At 39.7% G+C, this 27487-nt stretch overlaps 2 protein-coding genes across 5 annotated transcripts; both read right to left on the bottom strand.

Annotated features, from left to right (window-relative positions):
* Positions 1–1422: 1422 nt before the first annotated feature.
* On the bottom strand, positions 1423–4076 carry vipb (vasoactive intestinal peptide b). 4 transcript variants are annotated; one of them, XM_067387044.1, is made up of 7 exons: positions 4016–4076; positions 3564–3683; positions 2439–2546; positions 2157–2261; positions 1904–2053; positions 1730–1771; positions 1423–1643 (listed from the first exon to the last, which is right to left on the bottom strand). In XM_067387044.1, exons 2-6 carry the CDS (start codon positions 3668–3670, stop codon positions 1768–1770), a joined length of 474 nt encoding a protein of 157 aa, XP_067243145.1. In that variant the 5' UTR covers positions 3671–3683; positions 4016–4076; the 3' UTR covers positions 1423–1643; positions 1730–1767. The 4 variants fall into 4 exon arrangements, with proteins under 4 accessions (XP_067243145.1, XP_067243147.1, XP_067243144.1 ...); XM_067387046.1 differs by having other exon boundaries at positions 1922–2053; positions 4011–4072; XM_067387043.1 differs by having other exon boundaries at positions 4011–4072.
* Positions 4077–16945: 12869 nt separating this feature from the next.
* sult6b1 (sulfotransferase family, cytosolic, 6b, member 1) lies at positions 16946–23344 on the bottom strand. Its single transcript, XM_067387047.1, has 7 exons — positions 23082–23344; positions 21274–21389; positions 21095–21184; positions 20862–20988; positions 20680–20774; positions 18900–19056; positions 16946–18302 (listed from the first exon to the last, which is right to left on the bottom strand). The coding sequence occupies exons 1-7, from the start codon at positions 23275–23277 to the stop codon at positions 18175–18177; spliced, it is 909 nt and encodes a 302-aa protein (XP_067243148.1). The 5' UTR covers positions 23278–23344; the 3' UTR covers positions 16946–18174.
* Positions 23345–27487: the final 4143 nt, after the last annotated feature.

Below are 27487 nucleotides of genomic sequence, written 5' to 3' on the forward strand. Positions count from 1 at the left end.
GCTGTCAGTTAATAAACAAGTGCATACTAAATGAAAACTTATTATTATTAAGTCTGAACATGGATTTAGGGTACGTTTAGGGCACTGTTGTCGTGTAAATGAACGGCCAGAACGCTTAAAAGGTTTTCAGTTTTTAGTTGAAAACAACAGCCCCTAAATGAAAACGTACTATTATTCAATCTGAACATAAATAAATGGATTTAGAGTATTTACACGACAACAGAAACGTTTTTCCTTTGAGTTTTTCGCATACATACGACAACATTGTAAAAATCATTCCATTCATACATATCCGTGAAAACCACTAAAAATGCTGTATTCTGCTGTCTGGCCAGTAGATGGCGATGTCACTTTTTAAGAAACACTACACGCCTATACTTCTTTTTTTTTTTTTTTTTACGTGCCTATAGACTGAACACGTATGTGCGTGACATCACCATTTCACAAATTTGCAACTTTTTTTAGTTTACATGTAGACAACAACGGTATCGTTTTCAAAACCTTTAATTTTGAAACCCGTTTTCAAAAGTTTGTTTTCATGTCGTCAAAACGCTGTTGTCATCTAAATAAAGTCAAAACACATAAAAAGTTTCCGTTTTTGGTTGAAAACAATGAAAACAACTTAGTATTATTCAGTTTGAACAGATAAATGGATTTAGGTTACTTTTACAGGACAACGATATGCTAAAAATGGAAAAGCTTTTCCTTTTGACAATGTTGTCAAAACGATCTGGTTCATACATATCCGTGAAAACAATTAAAATGGCTGTATTCTGCTGTCCGGCCAATAGATGGCGACGTCACTTGGTTAACAAACACTACATGCCTATAGACTGAACATGTAATGCGCATGACATCACTGTTTCACAAATTTGAAATTTTTCTTAGTTTACATGGCGACAATAAAGGTATCGTTTTCATAAATTTGCACTTTAAAACCTGAATATAGATAAATGGATTTAGGTAGGGTATGTTTACATGGCAACGATGTACTAAAAACGGAAAAGCTTTTCCTTTGAGTTTTTCTGCATACAGACGACAACATTGTAAAAATGATCTCGTTCACATACTGTATATCTGCGAAAACAACTAAAAACGCTGTATTCTGCTGCCAGGCCAGTAGATGGCGATGTCACAAATTCATGATCTATTTATTTATTACTTTTTATGGAGATAACGGTATAATTTTCAAAAACTTGCACTTTGAAATGGTTGTTTTCAAAAGTTTGTGTTTTCAGGCCCCCGTGTAAATGAACGACTAAAACGCTTAAGTTTTCCGTTTTTAGTTAAAAATGGTGTCGTGTAAACGGCCCCTTAAAGAATCACATCCAACAGAGATTTTTCTGGTTATTTCATGACAGAGTAAAGAAATGACAGTGGCAGACAAAACTGTTTTTACAAACATGATTATTTTTATTGGTTTGATTTCAGTTATCAAGAATGACTGCAGTCAAAATAGATTTCTATAGACATAACAGCATTATTCCAGCCAACAGCAAACCGGACGCGTCGTTCACTTGAGGACACAAGAGTTCAGTCTGTGTTGCGTTTAGTGCCGTTAATTCAATCTCAGCCCATAATAGATTGTGTAAGCTTGAATATATAATGATGGCGAAGTCTTGAAGCTGTGCCGTCCGTGTCACCTACAGAAACAACCGCATTTTATTCCATTTGACAACTTTTATGTGTGATTTAAGAAGGGGACGGCATGATCTATGAGTGCACTTACATGTTGAAGAGCACAGGCAGCGTTTGAGCGTGAGTGCATCACCTAAACCAGAGATCATAAGAGATCATAAACTTGCTATAATGAAAAACAAAATGCATTCAGATGGGAAAAAATTGGCGGTGGTTTCTTGTAGCCTTTGTGATGTTTTATCGCACTATTAATAGCGACTCTTGCCTCCTTTTTGAGTCGTACCTCCTTTTCCCGGCCAGAACTGAGTTGAGGTATTTCTTGGCCGCCATCTGTTTGCGGTAGCGGCTGTAGTTGTCGGTGAAGACGGCGTCTGAATGACGTTTCACAGGCATCTGCTCCACATCCAGCTCATCACTGCAGGAAAATCATTATTATCAGCTTCATTGAATCAGCGTCACAACAGATGCCACATTATCATGTGATGTTTAGCACATTCATCCATTTTTTTTCTCTTTACCCGACTCTCTTTGCGAGTAAAGACTCCAGGTATTCTTTAGCAGACAGTTGTCCGAGCAGTTTGCTGTATCCGCTCGTGAACAGCCCATCAGCGTGTCTGGATGGTCTAAAAGGAATACAGATATTAAAAAAAAATGCTTTTTATTGGATTGTAAGATGGTCTTCTCGTAAACTCAAAGCTGTTTGTCCCCACGAAAGACCATCATCATCACATTTACAGCTTTAGTCTTTCCTCTGAAAATGGCTCTATAATGTTTTACGAGAGAGTAAATGAAGCACGCACCTCTCGATGTTGTTTGCGAGTTCATACAGGAGTTTATACGCCTCGAGGTCCTGCAGCGACGCGTCTCTCGTCCAGTCGTCCTCTCTGTCTTCATCAAGAGCGCCTGGTCTGCAAACAATTAAGATGCAAAATATATACATATTTCACACACATGCATTTCTTATGTATATGATACTTATGAGTGACTAATGAGTATGCGTATGCGTATGAGTATTTATGCGTGAATCTTTTGCATTGTAGCTTTATTTTCATGCCAATTAACATCACAATGCAAAACGAATGCATAATTATAACAAAAGGTTTCATTTGAATTAATGTGTATTAAAATATATTTAAATAAATTATAACTTCTATATATTTATAAATTATATAAATTATTTATATAAATTATAATTTCTACATATATAAATAAATATATTCAAAATTTACAAATTCATAAAAAAAATATATATATATATAATAAATTTATAAAATTCTGATTCATTTACAGTAATGCAACAAAATAATTGAAATAATGTCACAACGCAAAATGAACCCATAATGATGATAAAAGGTTTCATTTTAGTTTTAATATACATTTAAATAAATATAAAAATATTTTAAATATATTATAAATGTATACTGATTCAGTTACAATAATGCGAATTTTGAATAAAAAATTGTCACAATGCAAAACAAACCCATAATGATAATATAAGAGGTTTTATAGGAATTAATTATATTAGTAAACAAGATATATATATATATATATGATATGTGTGTGTATGTGTATATGTATATATGTAAATGCATGCTAATTTAGTTACAATAATGCAAATTTTGAATAAAAATCGGCATGAAAATATTATGAAAATAGTATGTCACAATGCAAAATGAACCCATAATGATAATAAAATAGGTTTTATTTTAATTGTATTTAAAGGATTTATAGTCTATATTTAAAAAAAAAAAAAGTAGTTGTCCCACCCCCCCCCCCCATATTATTCTGTGGTGCAATTAATTTGATTTAGTTTATAATACAATATAATGAAAACACTACATATTAATCTTAATTTAAAAAATCCATAACATTTTTTAACTAAATCACAGCTAATTCCTGTAGATGAATATTGTTTTATGTCTCACCTGATGTCAGGATACGCAGAGATAGCCGGCAGCGCGAGAGTCCGGCAGCAGAAGATCCCGCAGACGGCCATCAGGAGGAGCGTCTGACAGCTGCTCAGCGAACACATGACTTCTGCTGATCTTCAGGTCAGAACAAACACATTCACAACCACTTATCAGCTGTGAGTGTTTTTCTTTTTGCATTTTTGTCTTTTTTCTCCTCCATATTAAGATTTTATATTAAAATTATATAGACAAACAAACAAGGGAAAATGCATCTCTAGATCTAGTTGCCATTTTAAGCACTTTTTAGCTATTTTCAGTTCACTTTGAGTAACAAATGCATTTTTAAATTTGATCTAATTCAAAACCAATGGTCCATATTTGACCCAAACATGTTTTAGGACTTACCCAAACTACTATAAATGTCCAACAATATAACGGTAATAACATCAAAGACTGAAATACCTCACAGTCAGGATGTTTTCAGCGGTCCGGTCAGCTGTATATGATCTCTGTCCACCTGTAGTTTCCTCAGCTCTGTCTCTCTTTCTCCTGACCGCTCGCTTTTATACACCTGATTATTCACTTTCCTGAAGATCCCTCCGCGTCTGTCCTGCGTCACGCCGGTCCCGCTGGGATACACCCAAATGGATGGTGATCTGGTGGCCAAACATAAATTGGGTTTCTCGGAAAGATGCATTATTGCTGACTCATTTTTTTTTTAAACGTCATTCACTCCGGTGATTTACTGTGACTTCAAATATTTGAAATGTTCACCTTTTGGAAGTCAGATGCTCATGTTTCAGGGGTCAGGACGGGTAAAGACGGTCTAATTGGACGTCTTCATTAGATTGAGAAAGGTATGACGTGATGTGTGTTGAATCAGGGTCATTATAGAAGCATCTGTCAATCGTATTATAGAATTCTGCAGGTCTGCTAATCTAATATTACTGCACAATATTTCTCCACCTGCACTGTATTCAGGTCAGCGTACAGTACAACAGGTCATCTCGGGTCGAGATATTACAGTCTGGATCTTAACAACATAAATCTAGAAACAAAATATCAATTGTATATATGATTGCATTAATAAATGCATTGATGCAAAGCCTGTCGCTAGGGTGTTGCTATGATGCACCAAGTGTTTATAGTGTGTTGCTCTTTAATATTCTGGTCTGCATTTACTGGCCAGTTGTATACATTCATGCTGATTTAATTACAATAATGAATATTTTGAATAAAAATTGTCATGAAAATAATGTTGCAATGCAAGATGAACCCATAATGATAATATAATAGGTTTCATTTAAATTAAATAATTATATTTCATATAATTAATTATTTATCCATGTGATTTAGGTGTGAAATTATTTTTATTTAATTTATAATACAATATTATAAAACGCTATACATCTTAATTAAATATGTTTTGTTAACTGTAAATAATTTGGTTTAATTTGTTTAACTAAATTATTATAGAAAATACCTGTACATTAATTGTGTTTTGTGGAATTTAACAACACACATATAGAACCAAAATATACACAATTCTATAAAACAATAATTGTAAAATTGATTATATTATTAAATGCATTGATTTTTGCCTGTTGCCAGAGTGTTGCTATGCAGTTGCTATGGTGTCCCAAGTATTTATAGTGCGTTGCTATGTGGTTGCCAAGTCTCTTTGATATTCTGGTCTGTATTTATGGGACAGTTGTACATTTATGCTGATTTAATTACAATAATGCATATTTTAAATAAAAATGTTGCAATGCAAGATGAACCTATAGTGATAATAAAATATTTTATATTACAAATAATTTATTATCTATGTGATTTTTGGGGTGAAATTATTTTGATTTAATTTATATTACAATATTATAAAACACTATACATCTTAATTAAATATTTTATTTTATTTTATTTTATTTTGTTAACTAAATTATGAAAATAATTTGGTTTCATTTATAATATAATATATTGAAAATGCTACACATTAATCTGAATTAAAGGGTTTTTTGTTAACTAAATTATAGTTAATACCTGTAAATTAATTGTGTTTTATGGAATTTAACAACATAAATATAGAACTAAAATATATTTGGTTCTATAAAATAAAAGTCCTGTAATTAATTATATTATTAAATGCATTTGATTTTGCAAAGCCTGTTGCTATGCAGTTGCATTGGAGTTCCAAGTGTTTATAGTGCGTTGCTATGTGGTTGCTGCAGGATGTTCTGATTGGCTGACATTGTGGTCTGTATTTACACCTGTGTTTGCTTCAGCATGTCGGCGGTGAACCGAGCGGCTCTGAGTTGGTGATGGTGGTCTGTGAGTTTGTAACGAGCCCCCGAGGACCTCATTTCCTGCGGCTGATCAGACCAGATCTCTGGATGACAGTCATAGTTAAACCAGAGATGGAAATGCGCCACTAATTAAGAATGTTCTAATGATTTTCTTTGAGAGAGTTTTTGTGGAGCTATCACAGTTAGGATTTATTTGTAGTTTGCTGCTTTCTTCTTGTAAATTAATCACTAAAGTATCCAGTGAGAATCACAGAAACCCATGTGTGTTCTGGTGCTATTCTAATCTGAAGCGCCGCTAACGAAACATCAAGAACTTTTTGAATCAACAAAGGCCTTTAGAATGAAGTGAAGAAAAGAATCAAAGGCACGTAAAATGAAAGTTTTTCAGGGCTTTCAGACAGAGCTTTTGTGATTTGTCTTGTTTAGATTCACCGCACCTTGTGATAAATGATGTCTCAAACCTCCATATCAGAGAAAGACGGCGAGTGACTCAATTCTGATTTGATTTAAAGGGCAGTTTGTGTGACATTTGAACTTGTGCTTTGTTTTAATGGCTGAGATGCTTTCTCTGCAGAATAAATGGCAGCAGTTTGAGATATGACATCTAGACAAGTTTCTCCACAATGCAGCTATTTATATACATGCGTTTAATTTCCAAATTTTATAGCTGGCCTGCATATTAAATGAGTTAGAGCTCAGTATGACGTGGTGAGTGCGATTGCTCATCAGGACATCATCAGAGGAGAATGTCAGATATCCTCCATCACTTCCTTCCCAAACCTTTATATGGGCCATTCTACAGAATTGGTGCAAACTGCTATCCCACTACCAAAAATGTCATGTCACTACCGAAACAGTGTGTGTTTTAGTCATTGTATGAGACTGATTTTAACACACTTCTACATTTCTGATCAGAAATATTCCTGTGTCTTTCACAGCAGAGATCATCATTCTGAGTTAAATGTGTTCAGAAATCTGAAAATCTGCGTGTAGCTTTAAGGAACGTCACTAACAAAAACCTTTTTCTGCAATTAAGCAAACTTCTAAAATGTAGTTTTTATGTGTGTACAACTGTTCAGATCTGTGTTAGATAACCATGTGCTGATTATCTTCTTTGACTTCTCCACATGTTTCGGTCGTGACTGTTTCGGTAGTGACAAAAGGGAACATAATTATTTATTTGGGGGAAATAAACTAAATTTTAGTACAGTTATGCAAATCATTAGTGTTTTAGTATGCGAGTTAAATTGTGTCATGTGATGTGGTCACTACCAACACATTACTGTCACGACCGAAACTGTGCATCACGACCGAAACATGAGATGATTTGTCAAAAATAAAGTATATTGAATGATAAACTCAGATGTTATTATAGTGTTTGATTCAATGTTTATTCAAACTAATGAATCCTTCACTTTGAAATCAGTTGATAAACTTTATGACTTTTACAAAATATAACAAATTTCATAAATTACACTTGAAATATTGTTCAAATTTTAATTGTTATTGATTTACCTGTGAAAACTGTTTTAAAAAATAACGTCTCGGTTACATAGGTAACCCTCGTTCCCTGAAGGAGGGAACGGAGACGTACGTCGGACAGACCGACGAATAGGAATCTCGCTAGAGAGGCCAATCTACTTCGAGTGTAACTAAACGAGCCAATGCACATTGGCATGCAATCATATGCATCAGCTGCTTGCCTCGCAGCGCGGGTATATAATGAGCAGCAGGTGCGTTGCATCTTCAGGTTTTCGCTGAGGAGCCGAACCGAGCAGGCTGCAGCATCAGCAGGACAACGCCTGTGGCGACGGGACGTACGTCTCCGTTCCCTCCTTCAGGGAACGAGGGTTACCTATGTAACCGAGACGTTCCCATTCAGTCGGTCACGTTCGACGTACGTCGGACAGACCGACGAATAGGAATCCCTACCAAAGCGCCACAGGAGCTGCCCTCTTCCAGCGCTCTGACGTGAGCCACCTGAACCCCCTTGCCTAAGGACGGTGGGACCAGGCTCACGCAGAGAGTGTCGATCACTGTTGTTCCCAAAACCCACTCAGTGCGACAATTGGATAACGCTGGGAAAGCGTAGCCTTACATGCGATAAGGAACGCTGCGGAAGCCATATCCTTCCCCGAAGGAGTTATATGGATAAGTACATATGGACTAACCTTGTAGGTTGTACAACATATGGAAGAACTGGGGTGACTCCACTCGATGAGAGATGGGTTCTCCCAGAGGGAAAGACACGGGCTTCGTTTAGGAGCAGCCGTGGAAAAAGCCATATGGGATCCCCGTAGGGTCACACATATGGAACCCAGCCTAAATCCGGTTCTCAAGGATACAACGGAGTATAGGCCTGGCGCCAGACGCTCCGCCACGTCGGCTGCCGAAGGGTAACCGGAGGACTCAACAGGGTCTGCCCGTAGGGACTCTCTGGAGAATAGAATGCGCATGTAGCGCAGCAAGCCGACACTAAGCCGGGGCCTCTCCGTGCCTCTGACCTGAGGCGAGAACACGGGAGGAGACCGGCTCGACACGAAGGCTATAGTATCTAGCGAACGTGTTAGGTGTCGCCCAGCCCGCAGCTCTACAAATGTCTGTTAGCGAGGCGCCACGAGCCAGCGCCCAGGAGGATGCCACACCTCTCGTGGAGTGGGCATGCAACCTGAGCGGGCAGGGCACGCCCTGAGCTTGGTAAGCCAGGGCGATGGCATCCACTATCCAGTGGGCCATCCTCTGCTTGGAGACAGCCTTTCCCTTCTGCTGGCCTCCGTAACAGACAAAGAGCTGGTCTGAGGTCCTGAAGCTTCGAGTTCTGTCTAAGTACAGTCGCAAGGCGCGAACTGGACAGAGCAAAGCCAGGGCTGGGTCTGCCTCCTCCGAGGGCAGCGCTTACAGGCTCACTACCTGGTCCCTGAAGGGGGTGGTAGGAACCTTGGGCACGTAGCCAGGCCGGGGTCTCAGTACCACGTGGCTGTCACCCGGCCCGAACTCTAGGCACGATTCGTCGACCGAAAATGACTGCAGGTCCCCTACCCTCTTGATGGAGGCCAATGCCACCAGCAGCAAAGTCTTCATAGAGAATCTTTAAGTCTGCTGACAGCAAAGGCTCAAAGGGAGCAATCTGGAGTGCTCTGAGCACCAGAGTAAGGTCCCAAGAGGGTATGGAGGGGGGACGAGGAGGATTTAACCGTCTCGCCCCCTAAGGAACCTGATGACCAGGTCGTGCTGACCAACAGAGTTGCCATCTAGGTGGTCGTGGTAAGCGGATATGGCAGCAGTATGGACTTTGAGGGTGGAGGGGGACAGCCTACGCTTCAACCCTTGCTGCAAGAAGGAAAGCACGACTCCGATCGAGCATCTTCGGGGTCTTCTCGACGAGAAGAACACCACTCGACGAACAGGTTCCACTTCGAGGCGTAAGCACGTCTCGTAGACAGTGTCACCTAGAACCTCCGCGTCCCGTCCAGGGACCAGACATGGAGTTTCCAGAGGTCTGGACGCGGGTGCCATAGGGTGCCCCGTCTCTGAGAGAGCAGGTCCTCTCTCAGAGGGATGGGCCAGGGAGGGGCTGTCGCGAGGAGTGAGAGTTCTGGGAACCAGGTCCGGTTGGGCCAGTAAGGCGCAACTAACAAGACCTGCTCCTCGTCCTCCCTGACTTTGCACAGGGTCTGTGCAAGTAGGCTCACTGGGGGAAACGCATATTTGCGCAGGCCCCGGGGCCAGCTGTGAGCCAGTGCATCTGTCCCGAGTGTTCCCTCGGTCAGAGAGTAAAACAACTGGCAGTGGGAGGTTTCTGGTGAGGCAAACAGGTCTACCTGAGCCTCTCCGAACTCTCTCCAGATCAGCTGAACCACCTGGGGGTGGAGTCGCCACTCTCCGGGCAGCGCAGCTCGTGATAGCTCGTCGGCCACACGGTTGAGCACACCGGGGACATGAATGGCGCGAAGCGACCTCAGATGCTTCCGACTCCACAGGAGGAGATGGCGGGCGAGTTGCGACATGCGACGGGAGCGTAGACCACCTTGACGGTTGATGTACGCAACGGTCGCAGTGTTGTCCGTACGGACCAGTACATGCTTGCCCTGAAGCAGGCCTTTGAGGCGGCTCAGAGCAAGGCGTACTGCCAGCAACTCGAGGCAATTGATGTGCCAATGCAGATGGGGTCCCGTCCAAACCCCTGAGACTGCATGCCCGTTGTACGTGGCACCCCAGCCGGTGGCAGAAGCATCTGTGAAAACCACAGCATGCCGGGACACTTGTTCTAGGGGCACTCCTGCCCGAAGAAACAAAGGGTCCGACCACGGACTGAAGGTTCGGCGGCACTCCTGAGTGATTGGCACCCGGAACGTGCCGCGTTGCCACGCCCATCTCGGGACTCGGCCGTGAAGCCAGTGCTGAAGTGGTCTCATATGAAGCAGACCGAGCGGTGTTACAGCCGCTGCAGCCGCCATATGCCCCAGGAGCCTCTGAAAGAACTTCAGTGGGACCGCTGTCCTGCCATTGAACGTATTCAGGCAGTTCAACACCGACCGAGCACGTTCCTCTGTGAGGCGTGCTATCTGTTCGACCGAATCCAACTCCATACCGAGAAAAGAGATCCTCTGCACTGGGGCGAGTTTGCTCTTTTCCCAGTTGACCCGAAGCCCCAACTGGCTGAGGTGACTGAGCACCAAATCCCTGTGTTCGCACAACTGATCCCGAGACTGTGCTAGGATAAGCCAGTCGTCTAGATAGTTGAGAATGCGAACACCCTGTTCTCTCATGGGAACAAGGGCTCCCTCCACGACTTTCGTGAAGACGCGGGGAGACAGGGCCAGCCCGAAGGGTAGGACTCTGTACTGATATGCTCGACCTTCGAACGCGAATCTCAGGAATGGCCTGTGTCGCGGAAGAATCGAAACATGGAAGTACGCGTCCTTCAGGTCGATCGCTGCAAACCAATCTCGGGGACGGATGCACTCGAAAATGCGTTTCTGCGTGAGCATTTTGAACGGTAGCTTGTGAAGGCTCCGATTCAAAACTCGCAGGTCCAAGATCGGTCGTAACCCGCCGCTTTTCTTGGGTACAATGAAGTAGGGGCTGTAGAACCCCGACCTCAAATCGGCTGGAGGGACCGGCTCTATCGCGTCCTTCGCCAGTAGGACTGCGATCTCCGCACGCAGAACAGGGGCATCGGCATCTTTCACTGTAGTGAAGAGGATGCCCCTGAACTTGGGGGCGCCGGGCGAACTGAATCGCATAGCCGAGCCTGATGGTCCGAAGGAGCCAGCGAGACGGACTGGGGAGCGCTAGCCAGGCTCCCAGAGACCGCGCAAGCGGCACCAAGGGGACCACCGGCGTACCCGCCGCGGGGCAGCGAGGTGGAACGCAGGGACGCGGCCCGGGAGGCTCTCTGTGTGAGGCGGCCCGAAGCGGGGTCACAGTGTGCTGTGCAACACTTACCTGCTTCCACGGGTGGACAGAGGGAGCAGTCGAGGTTTTGCCTACCTGCTGCTCGCTGCTGTCCGCTGGCGACAGAAGAGGTGGATGAGAGTGGTGAGGTTCTAATCCTCCCACTGCTCTCCGAGCCCTCTTCGGACCCGGAGATAGAGGAAACTGCTCTTTTATTGAAAATTTGGGTACCGCTGGCCGTTGAGCCAGCGGCGGAACAAAAAGGGGAAACAAAAGATTCTCCACCCGGCCCTCCTCCGGGGGAAGGAGCTGTGCGGTCACCACCTCCTGAAGAGCAGTCTTGTCCATCTCCGGGTCGCCCGTCCTAGGGCCGCTTGGACTTGGCCTTGCCCCCCTTCTTCTTAGGGGGTGGCTGGACGGGCTGGGCACCCCGCCCGCGACCGGCTCCACGACGCCGCTTGGATGGAGGCTGCTGCTGCTGGGGCGTCGGAGCGGGGGCGGCTGCAGGGGGGCGCCCTCGGCGACGGGCAGTCTGAGGTGCCGCCGGCGGTGGAGGTGCAGCAGCTGACCGCCTCGGCAGGATGTGACTGATCGCCTCTGACTGCTTTTGTACAGCCGAGAACTGTTGGGCAAAGTTCTCGACCGCGTCGCCGAAGAGGCCGGTCTGGGACACGGGGGAATTAAGAAACCTGACTTTGTCGGTATCCCTCATGTCCGCAAGACACAGCCAGAGATGGCGTTCCTGGACCACCATGGTGGACATCGCACGACCCACTGACCGCGCCGTAACCTTCGTCGCTCGGAGCGCGAGGTCCGTCGCGGCACGAAGTTCTTGTAGAACTTGCGGATCGTGACCACCCTCGTGCAGGTCCTTCAGTGCCTTGGCCTGATGGACCTGCAACAACACGCCATAGCGTGTAAGGCGGAAGCGGCTTCCCCACAGGCCTGATAAGCCTTGCCGGTAAGATCCGACGAGTACTTACAGGCCCGGGAAGGGAGAGACGGCTCCCCCGCCAGGTGGAGTTAGGGCACAGTTGCATAGCAACGGCCCGTTCCACAGGGGGTATGCGCGTATAACCCTTAGCCGCTCCACCATCAAGGGTGGTGAGGGAGGAGGACCCACCGACACGGCTTCGGGCAGTAAAAGGTGCCGTCCACGTGCCAGTGAGCTCTTCATGCACCTCCGGGAAGAAAGGCACTGGGGTGGGGGGCTGAGAACCAGCCCTTGCCACCCCGAGATACCAATCATCCAACCTCGAGGGCTCGGGACACGGTGGAGGGTTCCACACGAGCCCGACCCTGTTGGCGGCCCGGGGAAAGCATAGCCATCATTTCCGGGTCTGAATCGGGCACAGTCGTCACTCCCGAGGGAGGCAGCTGCGCCGAATCGTCATCCCCAGAAGCGTCAGGCTCACCCTCCGATGCAGCGATCGACATCCGGTCGTCTTGGGGAGCTCCGAAGGATACGGATGGTACACACCTCTGGGGTGGTCCACCGCGTTCCCCCGGCAGCTCTACTGGCTGCGGAGCGCAAGAGGGGTGAGGGTTCCTAGGGGGTTGGTTCCCCGAAGGAAACGCGCTCACCGTGATCCTCAAGTCACCAGCCCCGCCGCCCGAAGCAACCCTCTGAGGAGGATTGGAACGAGGCGTCGGGACCGGGACTCCACCCCTTTGCAGAAAGTGGAGTCTCGACCGCAGCTCCGCGACGGTCATCTTCCCACAATGGGTACATGACTCGTCCACAAACGCCGCCTCAGCGTGCCTTAAGCCCAAGCACGCGATACAGCGCTGGTGACCATCCCGAGGCGCCAGGTAACGACCGCATCCAGAAACACACAAGTAGAACGACATCTTTAAAAAGACGCGAACTACTCGTGTAAGCTCTTTCAAGGACTGACTCTTTTAGGTGCTGAAGCACGCAGGGGAAAAGCCGCTGCAGCACAGACAGGGAAATGTGCAGCCTGTCGTGTGCACTCTCCTTGAAGGCGCTCTCTTACCAGCTGTAATAACAGCTTTTTAGCGCTCTAGGCGCACCGTTTCACCAGCCGTGAGAACGGCCTTCACGCTGATTACAGCTTTTGCTCAAATAAAAAAGGCAAAGAAAAACAAAGGAGAAATCGGCCCCGCTGCTGCGCTGTCCGCCTGCACCGCAACCAAGAGACGTCTCGAAGAGCAGACTCGTTCACACTCGTGGTTTCAGTAGCTATCTTCTTCAGTGTTGAGAAGGTTTGGCTCCGAAGCGAAAAGCTGAAGATGCAACGCACCTGCTGCTCATTATATACCCGCGCTGCGAGGCAAGCAGCTGATGCATATGATTGCATGCCAATGTGCATTGGCTCGTTTAGTTACACTCGAAGTAGATTGGCCTCTCTAGCGAGATTCCTATTCGTCGGTCTGTCCGACGTACGTCGAACGTGACCGACTGAATGGGAACAAAAAATATATTTACAAAATCTCAATAGGTCAATGTGTCTCTTCTGATTAAATTATTTATTATTGCGTTTCGGTAGTGACAAATTTGGAGAGATGAAAAATATTCCAAAACTTTCTGAAAATACAATATGAGAATTAACTGCACAATTACTAGAAATGTGTACCTTCGGTTTTAAACAATTTGCATACATACAAAATTTGTGTAAAAAGACTTTTTTTTTTCTTTTTTCAACTCTGACTTTGAACCAATTCTGCAGAACGGCTCATATACACTTCAAGAGTTTGCGGTCAGTAAGATTTCTGTAAGAAATAAAAGCAAGGACTGATCAAATGTGATAGTAAAGACTTTTATAATGTTACAAATTAATTCTAATTCTTTCTATTAATCAAAGAATCCTGAAAAAAAAAAAAAAAAAAAAAATACATATATATATATATATATATATATATATATATATATATATATATATATATATATATATATATATATATATATATATAATCCCAGTTTCCATAAAAATATGAAGCAGCTCAACTGTTTTCAACATTGATAATAATCATAGATATTTGTTGAGCATCAAATCATCATATCAGAATGATTTCTGAAGGATCATGTGACACTGAAGACTGGAGTAATGATGCTGAAAATTCAGCTTTGATCACAGGAATAAAATTACATTTTATTATATATTCACATAGAAATTGTAAAAATATTTTTTACTGTATTTTTTAATCAAATAAATGCAGCATTAGTGAGCATTCAGAAACATCTTTACCTCAAACTTTTGATTCAAAGGTTTGTTTTCTTTTGGGAGCAATGCAAGTTTATGCACTACCAGGAATACCTGATGTCACATTCACATATCAGTCAATCGCACCGGTGTTTATCAATCCCTGTTCCTATAAAATGCATCAGTCAAACCCACATCAGCTGTTTTACTGCAGTTATAAAACCATTGAGCCATATTCTCACTGCGATATATTGTAGACTTTGTAGCAGCCAACTTTAATATGCCTCTTAAATGGACCACAGGGCTATTTAGATTTACATCGTATATATTATATAGTGGCCTACATGTTCCTGTTTTTGGTCTGAAATTGGATTAAATTGATGTCTGTCGGATGAGCACTTTTCTGCATTTCCTCACTGATCGTCTTGTTTTGACAAGAAAACTCTAGCGCTTCCAGGATGTGCTGTTCATGTAGGGGTCATCTGCTGTTCACATCAACACGGCTGTAATTAGACTTCATTAGGAGTGATGAGATAGTCCTATCGAGTCTAACGGCATGGCTGCGTTTAGAATAGCATATACTCATACTATTTTTACAATATGCATTGTGCACAGTGTGCAAATTAGCATAGTGGATGCAAACTGTAATTGCCTAAATGAATTGCATTTCCACAATGCAATGCACCTGATGTGACTTTCCACTTCTGGTGCGATCAAATCAACTGGAAGTGATATCTATGGAAGCTTGTTTCTGCCAGAAAAATAAAAAAATTAATTGCAAATTTTTGTCTCACAATTTGGGCTTTTTTTAAAACTTGCAATTGCAATTTTATATCCAGAAAATTTGACTCTTTTTCTCAGAACTGCGAGATATAAACTCGCGATTGTGAGTTATAAAAAATTTTTTATTAATGTGTTTCTTGACAATTTTGTAAAAAAAAAAGTCAATAGTAATTATGTGTCTGATTTTTAATTTCCAACCTATTTTGGGTTCATTTTAATTCAGCCATACATTCAGTTTTAAACAATAGTTGAGTTAAATAAAACTACCCAGCACATTGGACAAACATTGGGTTAAAACAACCCAATTGTTGGGTTTATCCATTTTCAACCCAACAATTGGGTTGTTTTTAACCCAGCATTTTTTTTATGTAATATATTGTTTTTGACAGAATTGGTTTAAAAACTTCAAAACAACCATATTGATCCTCGCTGCAACCATATTTTTAATGTAGTTGGGATTTGAGAACTATTTTGAGGTCCCACATCCTGTCCATGTTTGTCTATCAAGACAGAAGCCATGTGCAAATGTTCATAAAAATGAAGTATAATAGAATATAGTATAATAGAAATAATGTTGTCAATAACTTGCTAAAACCTATCTATGTTAAATGTAACTACTAAAATCATTAAGAAGCTGAATAAATGGACAAAGAAAGGGTTTTAATGATGATCTATTGCATTTGACTATCATTTTTAAAGTGGGTTTATGATACTTATGCATGCGATAATGTAAGTAGTACAGAATTTAAATTTAAAATTAGAATTATAATTAGAATTTAAAAACAGATATATATTGGTTTTCTGAAAAAAAAAATGGCTACGTCTGCACATTTTAAGATACTGCACAAGATGTGAATAAATGTAACTTGTACACTCCTTGGGGTGGATACTTTTAATTCAACGAAATAAAATGCACATAAAACGTGGTGAAAACATACTTAGAGAAGAAACTAATAGTACATTTATTAGGAATAAAACGTGCATTAAAAAAGTCTGTGACAGAATAATCAACTAGAATAATCTTCGGACACATCGCATCTGAAATGATGCTTTGACCATTCTGAAATTCCAAAGCCAGAGTCGAATCGGTCGAATCGGCTTTGCGTTCGTTTGCCCAGGGCCCCGTGAAGGCTTAACGCAGCGCTGGGTACATGTATTCATCACGGTTCAGTGCATACGGTCAGATGATGAATACAGTCATTCAGAGGCAATCCACACTCCAATCCAGAAGGGGGCGTGTGTGGTAATGCAACGCTGTTTGCAAACAGCCACAACAGGAAAAACAGCTGAAGAAGAAGAGATGATCAATGCACCAACCCAAAACTAAAGTTCAGATGGCACGCCTATACGCTGAGTTTCGATTCATTTTTGTGATGCGCTCCACAAACTTCCTGGAAAGGAAACTGACGGCAGAAAGCGTCATCCTGCTTGTTTTCTTTATTTTGCAAAAGCACAATGTTTTGTTTTTATTGTGTGTGTGTACACAAACCCTTTACAGTTTGGAATGATGTCTTACTTTTATCTGTATGACCATAAATGATTTTAAGTATTTTAAGTTGTTTCCGCTGTTATAATGAGACAAAATCTTTTGGCATTGTGCCAATTTGTGTCGTGGACGTCTACAGTCCAGTGATGAAAGGGAAGCCTCAGGTGTCGCTTCATGCGCTGTCTCCTCGTGGAAAAGTGAAATAGACTCTCTTTCTCCTCCTCGCTCATTTTCCTGTGATTTCTTGAAAAATCGTAATATTGATTTTTTTTTATTTTTTTTTATTATTTATTTTTTTTTTTTTTTTTTTTTTTTTTTTTGCATCTGTCACTGTCACCACATGTTAATGAATGAATGAATGTTTTGTTTTGATTTTAATTATTTTAATCAGCCCTAGAAAAAAATATGACCTATGCAAGAAAGGGCTGGGCAAAAAAAAAAAATATTGATATCGATTCTCAAAAGCCATGAATCAATGTTTTTTCTGTATTTATTTCCCTAAACATTTGATTTACGTTAATCGTATTACTAGTCTTCTCTGCTAACCACTAAAACGGACAAATTCACACACATTTATCTCAAAATGCCCGAGTTTTGTGAGTATCCGAGTAAATGTAGTCGGTTATGGTAGAGAAAGAACGTATGTGTATCAGTATATTGGATCCATGCATTAGTCTTAAAGTGACAGCAGCCTAATATTCCTGTGTTTTTAATGTTAATCAAACTACAAAAGACAAAGAAATCACTCCCTGCTCTTCAATGAATAATGTTTTTGTAAATTTAAATTTTATTTTGTACAGTGAAGATTATTTGCAGTGTTATTTTACATTTGATTATTCAATTTCTGTATCTGAAAAACCTAAAAAGCACTGATTATTTTATCCTTGTTCTACTGTATTTATTTATTTGTGTTGCTTGTAGTTTAATTATTTCTACTTTTTATTAATGAATATTTACTTGTCTTTTAATAATCTTTGAAATTTACATAAGCAGTTTTAGCCGTGGTATTGAAATTGGAATCAAGAATTAAGAATTGAGACACAACCTTTGACATCAACAACAAAAAATATAAGTGTTTTTTGCTCCCTTTTGAAAGGGGATAATCATATTTGTTCTGCTGGTCTAACTATGCACCGTTATACGGTTGGTTGCATTTTATTATCTGCATTTGGCATTATTTTCCCTGCTGTCCGTGAGCCATCAGAGCAGTTTAACATCATTATGGGTTGATTGTGTTTCTCACTGAACTGTTGCGCCGACCACTGGTGAACATTTGCAATTGAATTTTCTGACAGAGAATAAAAGTGTTGACATCTTTAATAAATGTTAGTAAATACAAATCATGAGGTTTAATGACAGAGTGAGTTTTTTTTTTTTGCTTGTTGTAAACAATGGAATGTATCAAAACATGAAAACAATTAAACAGCTGCTCTCGTGAATCCCTGTGAAATAAACTGTGTCTTCATCCATCGGTCCTCGCCGTGTCTTCACATTTACTGGCAGTAAAGGTCATACTTCAGTCTGGCTCCAAGTTTTGTTCCAGCTAGTTTGGTTTGGAAGAGCTCATCCATCTGTTTACTCTGGACATCGGAAAAATGATTCTTCCAGTCGCCCACCTCACCTGTTCAAGACATGTGACAGGAAAATCACAAAGAAATCCTTTCATTATAACCAACAAAGTGTAAACATGATGTAAATAAGAGATTCATTTCAGAGAGACATTAATCGTATTACTAGTCTTCTCTGCTAACCACTAAAACGGACAAATTCATAAAGTTTTGTGAGTATCCGAGTAAATGTAGTCGGTTATGGTAGGGAAAGAACGTATGTGTATCAGTATATTGGATCCGTGCATTAGTCTTAAAGTGACAGCAGCCTAATATTCCTGTGTTTTTAATGTTAATCAAACTACAAAAGACAAAGAAATCACTCCCTGCTCTTCAATGAATAATGTTTTTGTAAATTTAATAAAATAACATTTTAACAATTAATTAAACGATTAATTAAATAAGAGATTCTTTTCAGAGAGAAATGAGAAATTGAGAAATATTGAGGTATAAATGTTTCTACTCAATAATCAATGTGAATTCAAACATTTCTCATCACATTCTCAAAAGATCAAATGATCTCTGCAAACATGTTTATATCTCTATATTCTATACCTGAGGAATTTAAGGAGAAACATCTGAGTTAGTTAGATCTGAAATCCATCTTTTACCTTTCCTGAAGAAGATGTTGCCGAAATTGCCGTGAGATTTCTGGGAGTTTTCCAACATGGCGTTGAACGTACTTTCTCCAGCGATGCCGCTGACCTGCTCGTCTGTCAGTGGAAGGTTGAAGAACTCCGAGACTTTCTTCACACCTTCTGGTAAGTTCTACATGAACAGCAGAAAAGTCTTGGATGTTTCAACCTCGGACTGGTAAAAGTCTTTGGCAAAATTCCAGGAATTTTCAAAGCTGGATACTTTCCATGGGAATTAACAGGAATATATGGGAATTAATGAAAATAAACAGGGAATTTGCAAAATCGCAGGTTAGCCTATAACAGGGTACTTAAATGTAAAACATTTTGCAGCATAATTTTGGTTAAAAGCCCCTGCATGCTCTGTGCATTCCCCCAGTCCATAACATGCACATTTGATCAAAAATACAGAAAAAACAGTAATATTGTGAAACATAACTACAATTTAAAATAATGGTTTTCTATTTTGATATACATAAAAATATAATTTATTTCTGTGATGCAAAGCTGCATTTTCAGCATCATTACTCCAGTCTTCACACTCTAAAAAATGCTGGGTTAAAAACAACCCAAGTTGGTTTGAAAATGGACAAACCCAGAGATTGGGTTGTTTTAACCCAACTGTTGGGTTAAATGTTTGCCCAACCTGCTGGGTAGTTTTACTTAACTCAACTATTGTTTAAAAATTACAGTATTGCTTACTTAAAATGAACCCAAAATATCTTGAAAATTAACATGTATTAATATGTTTAATAAATGAACATTTTAATTTCATTTTAGATTCATTTTAAGTCAGCCATATAATCATTTTCAAACAATAGTTGGGTTAAATAAAACTACCCAGCAGGTTAGGCGAACATTAAACCCAACAGTTGGGTTAAAACAACCCAATCTCTGGGTTTGTCCATTTTCAAACCAACTTGAGTTGTTTTTAACCCAGCATTTTTTTAGAGTTCAGTGTCACATGATCCTTCAGAAATCATTCTAACATGCTAATTTGATACTCAATTATCAATGTCGGAAACAGTCGTGCTGCTTAATAGTTTTTATAACCTGTGTTACTTTTTCCAGGATTCTTTGATGAATAAAAAGTTAAGGAACAGCATTTATTTAAAAAAGAAATCTATTGTAACAATATACTCTACCGTTCAAAATTTTGGGGTCAGTAATTCGTATTTTTTTTGAAAGAAATAAACTCTATTAGTGTGAAATTGATAAAAACTGATATTGTTAGAAAAGATTTCTATTTTGAATAAATTGTTCTTTTTAACTTTTTATTAATCAGTGAATTCTGAAAATAGTGTTACAGGTTCCAAAAAAAATATTGATAATAACGGAGTATAAAATCGGCATATTAGAATGATTTCTGAAGGATCATGTGACACTGAAATACATAACGCATAACAAATGCTGCAATTAAAAAATATTTATTTTACATATTTACTAAATTAGAATTAATTAAATGTGAAAAATAACTGTTATTTCAACAAAATGTTTATATTTGTTTTTATATGATACATTTTATATAAATTTCCCAAAATTTCCAATTAATTCCCATAAATTCCTGTTAAGTTTCCAAATTGGAATATTTCCAAAATTTGTCAGGTTTCTGCCCCTTTGCACCCCTATTCTTAATAAACAACTAATCCTGTGCTCAATTAAGTCTTCATAATCAGAAATATTTGTTTAACATCCCATTATGGAAATAAAACTGCGAACCGTTTCATGTTGACTTTTAAAACGAACAGAATTATACCTGTTTCAGTTCCTCATAAGTCACGATCATCACGTTTGGGTCGTCTAGGCGTTTCTCCCAGGCGAGAGCGTGATCGAAATAAGAGCCCCAGGCAACTGAAGAGGAGACACAAATAACCGTGTGACTTCAGTCCGTTTTCATTTAAATGATATTTAACTTTCATGGTTCAGTGTTTTTCTCACCTTCACCAGCCATGAAGTCAGAGAAGAACTTGTCCCATGGCTCAGCGCTGGGCAGAACCGGGTTTTTGTTCATGAAATGGAAGTATGAGACAAGGGTGTCTTTTGGGTTTCTGAACACCACCAGAATCTGAAAATAGTAGAGTAGAGTACAGTATAAAACCAGGTGAGTTTGGTATCTGCTAGTGTCATGTGACCTCTGTAATGTGATTCAAAGTGCACTGATTGCTCCTGACCTTTGGTTTCTTAGTAAAGAAAGAGGCAGGCATGTTGTCAGGGTGTAGATGAGTTCCCAGAAGCCTCCGCGGGGGCATTTCAGCCAGTTTCTGTAAGACAAACAGTGTGAAACTGTAAAATTATACGTGCTGGGATGTTTTTGGCTAAACATTCCCAGATTGTTTGTGCTGTAACTGACCTCTTGGACATCTGGAGGTAAAAACTCAACCAGAGGAGGCCTCTCGGGCGGTTTCTCATTTTTCCCAGTGGAAGCGTTCACGATTTTACGCAAGACTGCAACCATCCAGTTAAACCCTGTTAGAGATCGATTACAAGCAGATTTAGTGGAGAGAAAGAAAGAGTTGAACTCTTTTGAAGAAAAAAAAAAAATATATAATTTATTTATATTATGATATATATATATGTGTGTGTGTGTATGTGTATGTATATATGTATATATGTTTGTATATATATATATATATATATAATATATATGTATATATGTATATATGTATATATATATATATTATATATGTATATGTATATATATATATACAGCTATGGAAAAAATTAAGAGACCACTTAACATTGATTTCTGAAATTTGAGTTGTCTCTTAATTTTTTCCATAGCTGTATGTATATGTGTGTATATGTTCGTGTGTATATATATATATATATATATATATATATATATGTTTTATAAAAAAATCTGCTGTTTTCTATGTTAATATATTTTAAAATATAATTTATTTCAGTGATCAAAGCTGAATTTTCAGTCTTCAGTGTCACATGATCCTTCAGAAATCATTCTAATATGATGATTTGCTGCTCAAGAAACATTTATGATTATTATAAGTTGTGTACAATTGTTTTTCAGGATTTGTTTAAGAATAGAAAGTTCAAAAGAACAGCCTTTATCTTAATTAGAAAGTTTTTGTAACATTATAAATGTCTTTACTGCCATTTTTGAGCAATTTAATGCGTCCTTCATGAATAAAAGTATTAATTTCTCTCCAAAAACTTTTGGGTTTTCCAAACCCCAAACTTTTAAACAGTAATTTTTTATTTTCATTCATGAAACGCAAGCAAAATGAAAGTATAAAACCTTTCTTAAGTACTATAAATTCTCACATTAAATGAATAGCAACAATTGAATTTGTAAAATCATTCTTGTGCAATGTTTGGGGCGAATTGTTTGTAAAACCACATGATGTAAATGGCCACATTCATTGCAATGTTAATAAAGACCAATTCTACTATAAATTTAGTTCAGTCCACTGGTTTACACAAGTGTGTAATTTTCACAAAAGTACAGAATTGCTTCAGTCTTCAGTGTCCAGAATTGCAGTCATGTTGACATTGAGCAGAACTCGCTCATTATTACGTAATGAGTGCAACTGCAGAGCATCAGGTTCCGTGATGTGGACCTTTTCTGCTGTTTTCTAAGTTCTTTAGTGTGTAATGTTGCTGTTTGAGTCCCTTCAGCGGGAGTTATTCTATACATCACTGTCAGTGTTTCTGAACTTCACTGTAGTCTTGAGGTTTCTTCCGGGAACGAACACGTCACAATATCCCTCATTTAAATAATGCATATGCAAAATAAAGGGGCGGGGCCTGGTTGAGTTAGTTAGTAGTGTGTTGAAACTGGTGGTTAAGGTAAGGGGCGGGACATTTCCCAAACACCAATCACAACACACTGCTCCAGCCGACCAATCAGAGCACATTGTGCTTTTCAGAAGGAGGGGCTTCATAGAGACAGGAACTAAACAGAGCGTTACTGACAGACTGGGAAAAGAGGAGCTGCAACAATGGAGAATATGAGGAAAATAATCAACCTGCTCTAGTAGAGCCCAAAAACAAACTGTTAGAGCTGGAAAGTTTACTAGAGGAAATTCCTGACAACCTGACAAGAGAAAGTTATGTAACTAACCTGTAACCCGACTCCACTTACAGCCTTTGCCCAGAGTTTCACTATAGCTGGTAAAGCAAACAGATGGTTTCACTCACCACATTTAGGGTACGCCACCAAGATGAGGTCGTCCTCTCTCGCCTCCAGGTCTTTTAACTTGTCCAGGGTCTCCGGTGGGCTGAGAATGGAGGAGTAAAGGATTCCCTCTCGCTTATAAAGCTTGTCTTCATCCTTCATCTTCGCCGCTTCCTCCATCCTGGACTTCATTTCACTCACAGGTGTTGTTTGACTCATGTTTTTTGTCCTGGTGCTCGCTGTGAGCTTCAGATTTGCAGAAAGACACACACACACTCACAGAGAGAGTATTTATGCTGTATTGCAGGAAGGAGAATGTTGTAGATCCGCCCACATTCACAGGCTCGCGTGAGAAAGGTCCATTTCCACCGCCCGAGGGGCCCGAGTCAACAGAAGGGCTCGTGTCATTCTGACTGATTGTTTCCTTTGATTGAGTGTGTGAGGCTGAGACACACTAGCTAGTGTTCCTGAAAAGCAGGTTTTGGCAGAGGTGAAAGGTACAATTTAATCTGTAATCAGTTCATGTAGCTCAGCTGCTGAACAGACTCTGAAAGACTTTGCTTTTTACATTTATAGGATCTTATTCTTGCTTTCTAATGTTTTTTTTGTTTGTTTTGTTTTGTTTTTTAAATATGCACAATTACAAATTCAGATTCAATCATTTTTTTTTATTCATACACTTTGTTTACTTGTTACTTTTGTCCTTTTATGTTTATCATAAGTTTATTAGCCTGCATGATCCTGTTTTATATACCATTATGTTTAATCATTAAACTCTTTTATGTTACTCATCGAGTGAATCTCATGAAAACCATCTTTGTTTTCTAACTTTAAAAAATACAGTTTTGCAGCTAGCAAAAAAAAAAAGGTATGGAAGCTTGTTTCCGCCATGAAATAAAAAGGGTAATTGCAACTTTTATCTCACAATTCTGACTTTTTTTTTCTCCTAATTGCTCGTTTTAAAGTCGGAATTGAGTTTTAAAGTCAGAATTGCGAGATATAAAGTCAAAATTGCACGTTATAAAATCGGAATTGAGTTTTAAAGTCTGAATTGTGATCTAAACGCAAAGTGTGAAGCGCACGGCGCAGGTGCACTCAGGGCGTGTCCAAATCCACTTTTGCTATTTTAACGACGGAAAAACGGTCCGTGCGCCGGGGCGCATTTTTGAAATGGGTTGTCCCTATTCTCTCAATGAGTAATGGGCGTAACGTTCAATAAACCAATCAGAGTGTCATCTCCCATTCCCTTTAAGAGCGAGATGCGCTCGCGCCATGGCGGATTGATATTTACATGCCGGAATTTGTTGGCGGAAAAGCTGAACGCTTTTCAAGCGAAGAAACTGATCTGCTCGTGCACGAAGTTAAAGCGTGCGAGCAGATCATCTACGGGACAAGCAGGACATAACATTATATATATTATATAATTATATATTATATAACATATAACATTATAAAATACACTGACTTATTAAACACACTGATTCAACTGAGGAGTTCAACGAGTGATGTTTTGCTGAAATTACCTGTTAAGTGGCCAGTCAATCTTTCAGTCGTTGGATGCAGGCTTTCAAATAGCTCCGCGCGATCAGTCAGTTAATATGTGTGTGTATTGGCACGATTATTCAATTAATTAGCCAGTTTCGTTCATCATTATAAGTAGTAATAGGCTGAATTGAAAATAGGTATCCTAATTCTAATACACACAATGACTATTCATCATTACATTTTTATATTTATGTAGCCTACACAATAATTTTCTTTTACACTGTAATCCTTTTGTTTTTAATATTTGGCATATTTGTGTGATGCGTATCCCTGTGTGTAATAAGCAAAGTCAACGCGCACTGTGGACGCGCCCAGAGGTGCAGTTTCTACCAACGCGCTCTAACAAAAAAATATTGCTCCATTGACTTTAGACTTTAGACCAGGTTTGAGTTGGTCTATGGCGCAGTCTATTTTCAGCTCCTTAAAATAGCAATGCGGCTGAACACACCTCTTTTTTAGACCAGCACGCCCATGGGCGCACTAACTGGCGCAAATGCATTTACTAATTTAAGGACGTGGCGCTGAACGGGAAAACGCGAACGGCGCCGGACGCAAACTAGCAAACACACTTGCGCTGCGCCTTGCGTCGCATTGCGCCGGGTGTATTATAGGGCCCATAAAGTCAGAATTGCGAGTTATAAAGTCAGAATTGCCAGTTATAAAGTCAAAATTGCCAGTTTTAAAGTCGGAATTGAGTTATAAAGTCAGAATTGCGCGTTATAAAGTTGGAATTGCCGGTTTTAAAGTCAGAATTGTGAGTTATGAAGTCAGAATTGAGTTTTAAAGTCAGAATTGCGAGTTTTAAAGTCAGAATTGAGTTTTAAAGTCAGAATTACGAGTTTTAAAGTCAGAATTGCGAATTACAAAGTCAGAATTGAGTTTTAAAGTCAGAATTACGCATTATAAAGTCGCAATTGCCAGTTATAAAGTCAGAATTGAGTTTTAAAGTCAGAATTGCGAGTTTTAAAGTCAGAATTGAGTTTTAAAGTCAGAATTGCGAGTTTTAAAGTCAGAATTGAGTTTTAAAGTCAGAATTGCGAATTACAAAGTCAGAATTGAGTTTTAAAGTCAGAATTGCGAGTTTTAAAGTCAGAATTGCGAGTTATGAAGTCAGAATTGAGTTTTAAAGTCAGAATTACGCATTATAAAGTCGCAATTGCCAGTTATAAAGTCAGAATTGAGTTTTAAAGTCAGAATTGCGAGTTTTAAAGTCAGAATTGAGTTTTAAAGTCAGAATTGCGAATTACAAAGTCAGAATTGAGTTTTAAAGTCAGAATTGCGAGTTTTAAAGTCAGAATTGCGAGTTATGAAGTCAGAATTGAGTTTTAAAGTCAGAATTACGCATTATAAAGTCGCAATTGCCAGTTATAAAGTCAGAATTGAGTTTTAAAGTCAGAATTGCGAGTTTTAAAGTCAGAATTGCGAATTACAAAGTCAGAATTGAGTTTTAAAGTCAGAATTGTGAGTTATAAAGTCGGAATTGAGTTTTAAGGTCAGAATTGCGAGTTTTAAAGTCAGAATTGAGTTTTAAAGTCAGAATTGCGAATTACAAAGTCAGAATTGAGTTTTAAAGTCAGAATTGAGTTTTAAGGTCAGAATTGAGTTTTAAAGTCAGAATTACGCATTATAAAGTCGCAATTGCCAGTTATAAAGTCGGAATTGAGTTTTAAAGTCAGAATAGCGAGTTTTAAAGTCGCAATTGCCAGTTATAAAGTCGGAATTGAGTTTTAAAGTCAGAATTGCGAGTTTTAAAGTCAGAATTGAGTTTTAAAGTCAGAATTACGAGTTTTAAAGTCAGAATTGCGAGTTATGAAGTCAGAATTGAGTTTTAAAGTCAGAATTACGCATTATTAAGTCGCAATTGCCAGTTATAAAGTCAGAATTACGCATTATAAAGTCGCAATTGCCAGTTATAAAGTCAGAATTGAGTTTTAAAGTCAGAATTGCGAATTACAAAGTCAGAATTGAGTTTTAAAGTCAGAATTGCGAGTTTTAAAGTCAGAATTGAGTTTTAAAGTCAGAATTGCGAATTACAAAGTCAGAATTGAGTTTTAAAGTCAGAATTGAGTTTTAAGGTCAGAATTGAGTTTTAAAGTCAGAATTACGCATTATAAAGTCGCAATTGCCAGTTATAAAGTCAGAATTGAGTTTTAAAGTCAGAATTGCGAATTACAAAGTCAGAATTGAGTTTTAAAGTCAGAATTGCGAGTTTTAAAGTCAGAATTGAGTTTTAAAGTCAGAATTGCGAATTACAAAGTCAGAATTGAGTTTTAAAGTCAGAATTGAGTTTTAAGGTCAGAATTGAGTTTTAAAGTCAGAATTGCGAGATATAAAGTCAAAATTGCACGTTATAAAATCGGAATTGAGTTTTAAAGTCTGAATTGTGATCTAAACGCAAAGTGTGAAGCGCACGGCGCAGGTGCACTCAGGGCGTGTCCAAATCCACTTTTGCTATTTTAACGACGGAAAAACGGTCCGTGCGCCGGGGCGCATTTTTGAAATGGGTTGTCCCTATTCTCTCAATGAGTAATGGGCGTAACGTTCAATAAACCAATCAGAGTGTCATCTCCCATTCCCTTTAAGAGCGAGATGCGCTCGCGCCATGGCGGATTGATATTTACATGCCGGAATTTGTTGGCGGAAAAGCTGAACGCTTTTCAAGCGAAGAAACTGATCTGCTCGTGCACGAAGTTAAAGCGTGCGAGCAGATCATCTACGGGACAAGCAGGACATAACATTATATATATTATATAATTATATATTATATAACATATAACATTATAAAATACACTGACTTATTAAACACACCGATTCAACTGAGGAGTTCAACGAGTGATGTTTTGCTGAAATTACCTGTTAAGTGGCCAGTCAATCTTTCAGTCGT

The sequence above is a fragment of the Chanodichthys erythropterus genome, chromosome 6 (assembly GCF_024489055.1).
Source record: "Chanodichthys erythropterus isolate Z2021 chromosome 6, ASM2448905v1, whole genome shotgun sequence".
Classification (NCBI taxonomy): domain Eukaryota; kingdom Metazoa; phylum Chordata; class Actinopteri; order Cypriniformes; family Xenocyprididae; genus Chanodichthys; species Chanodichthys erythropterus.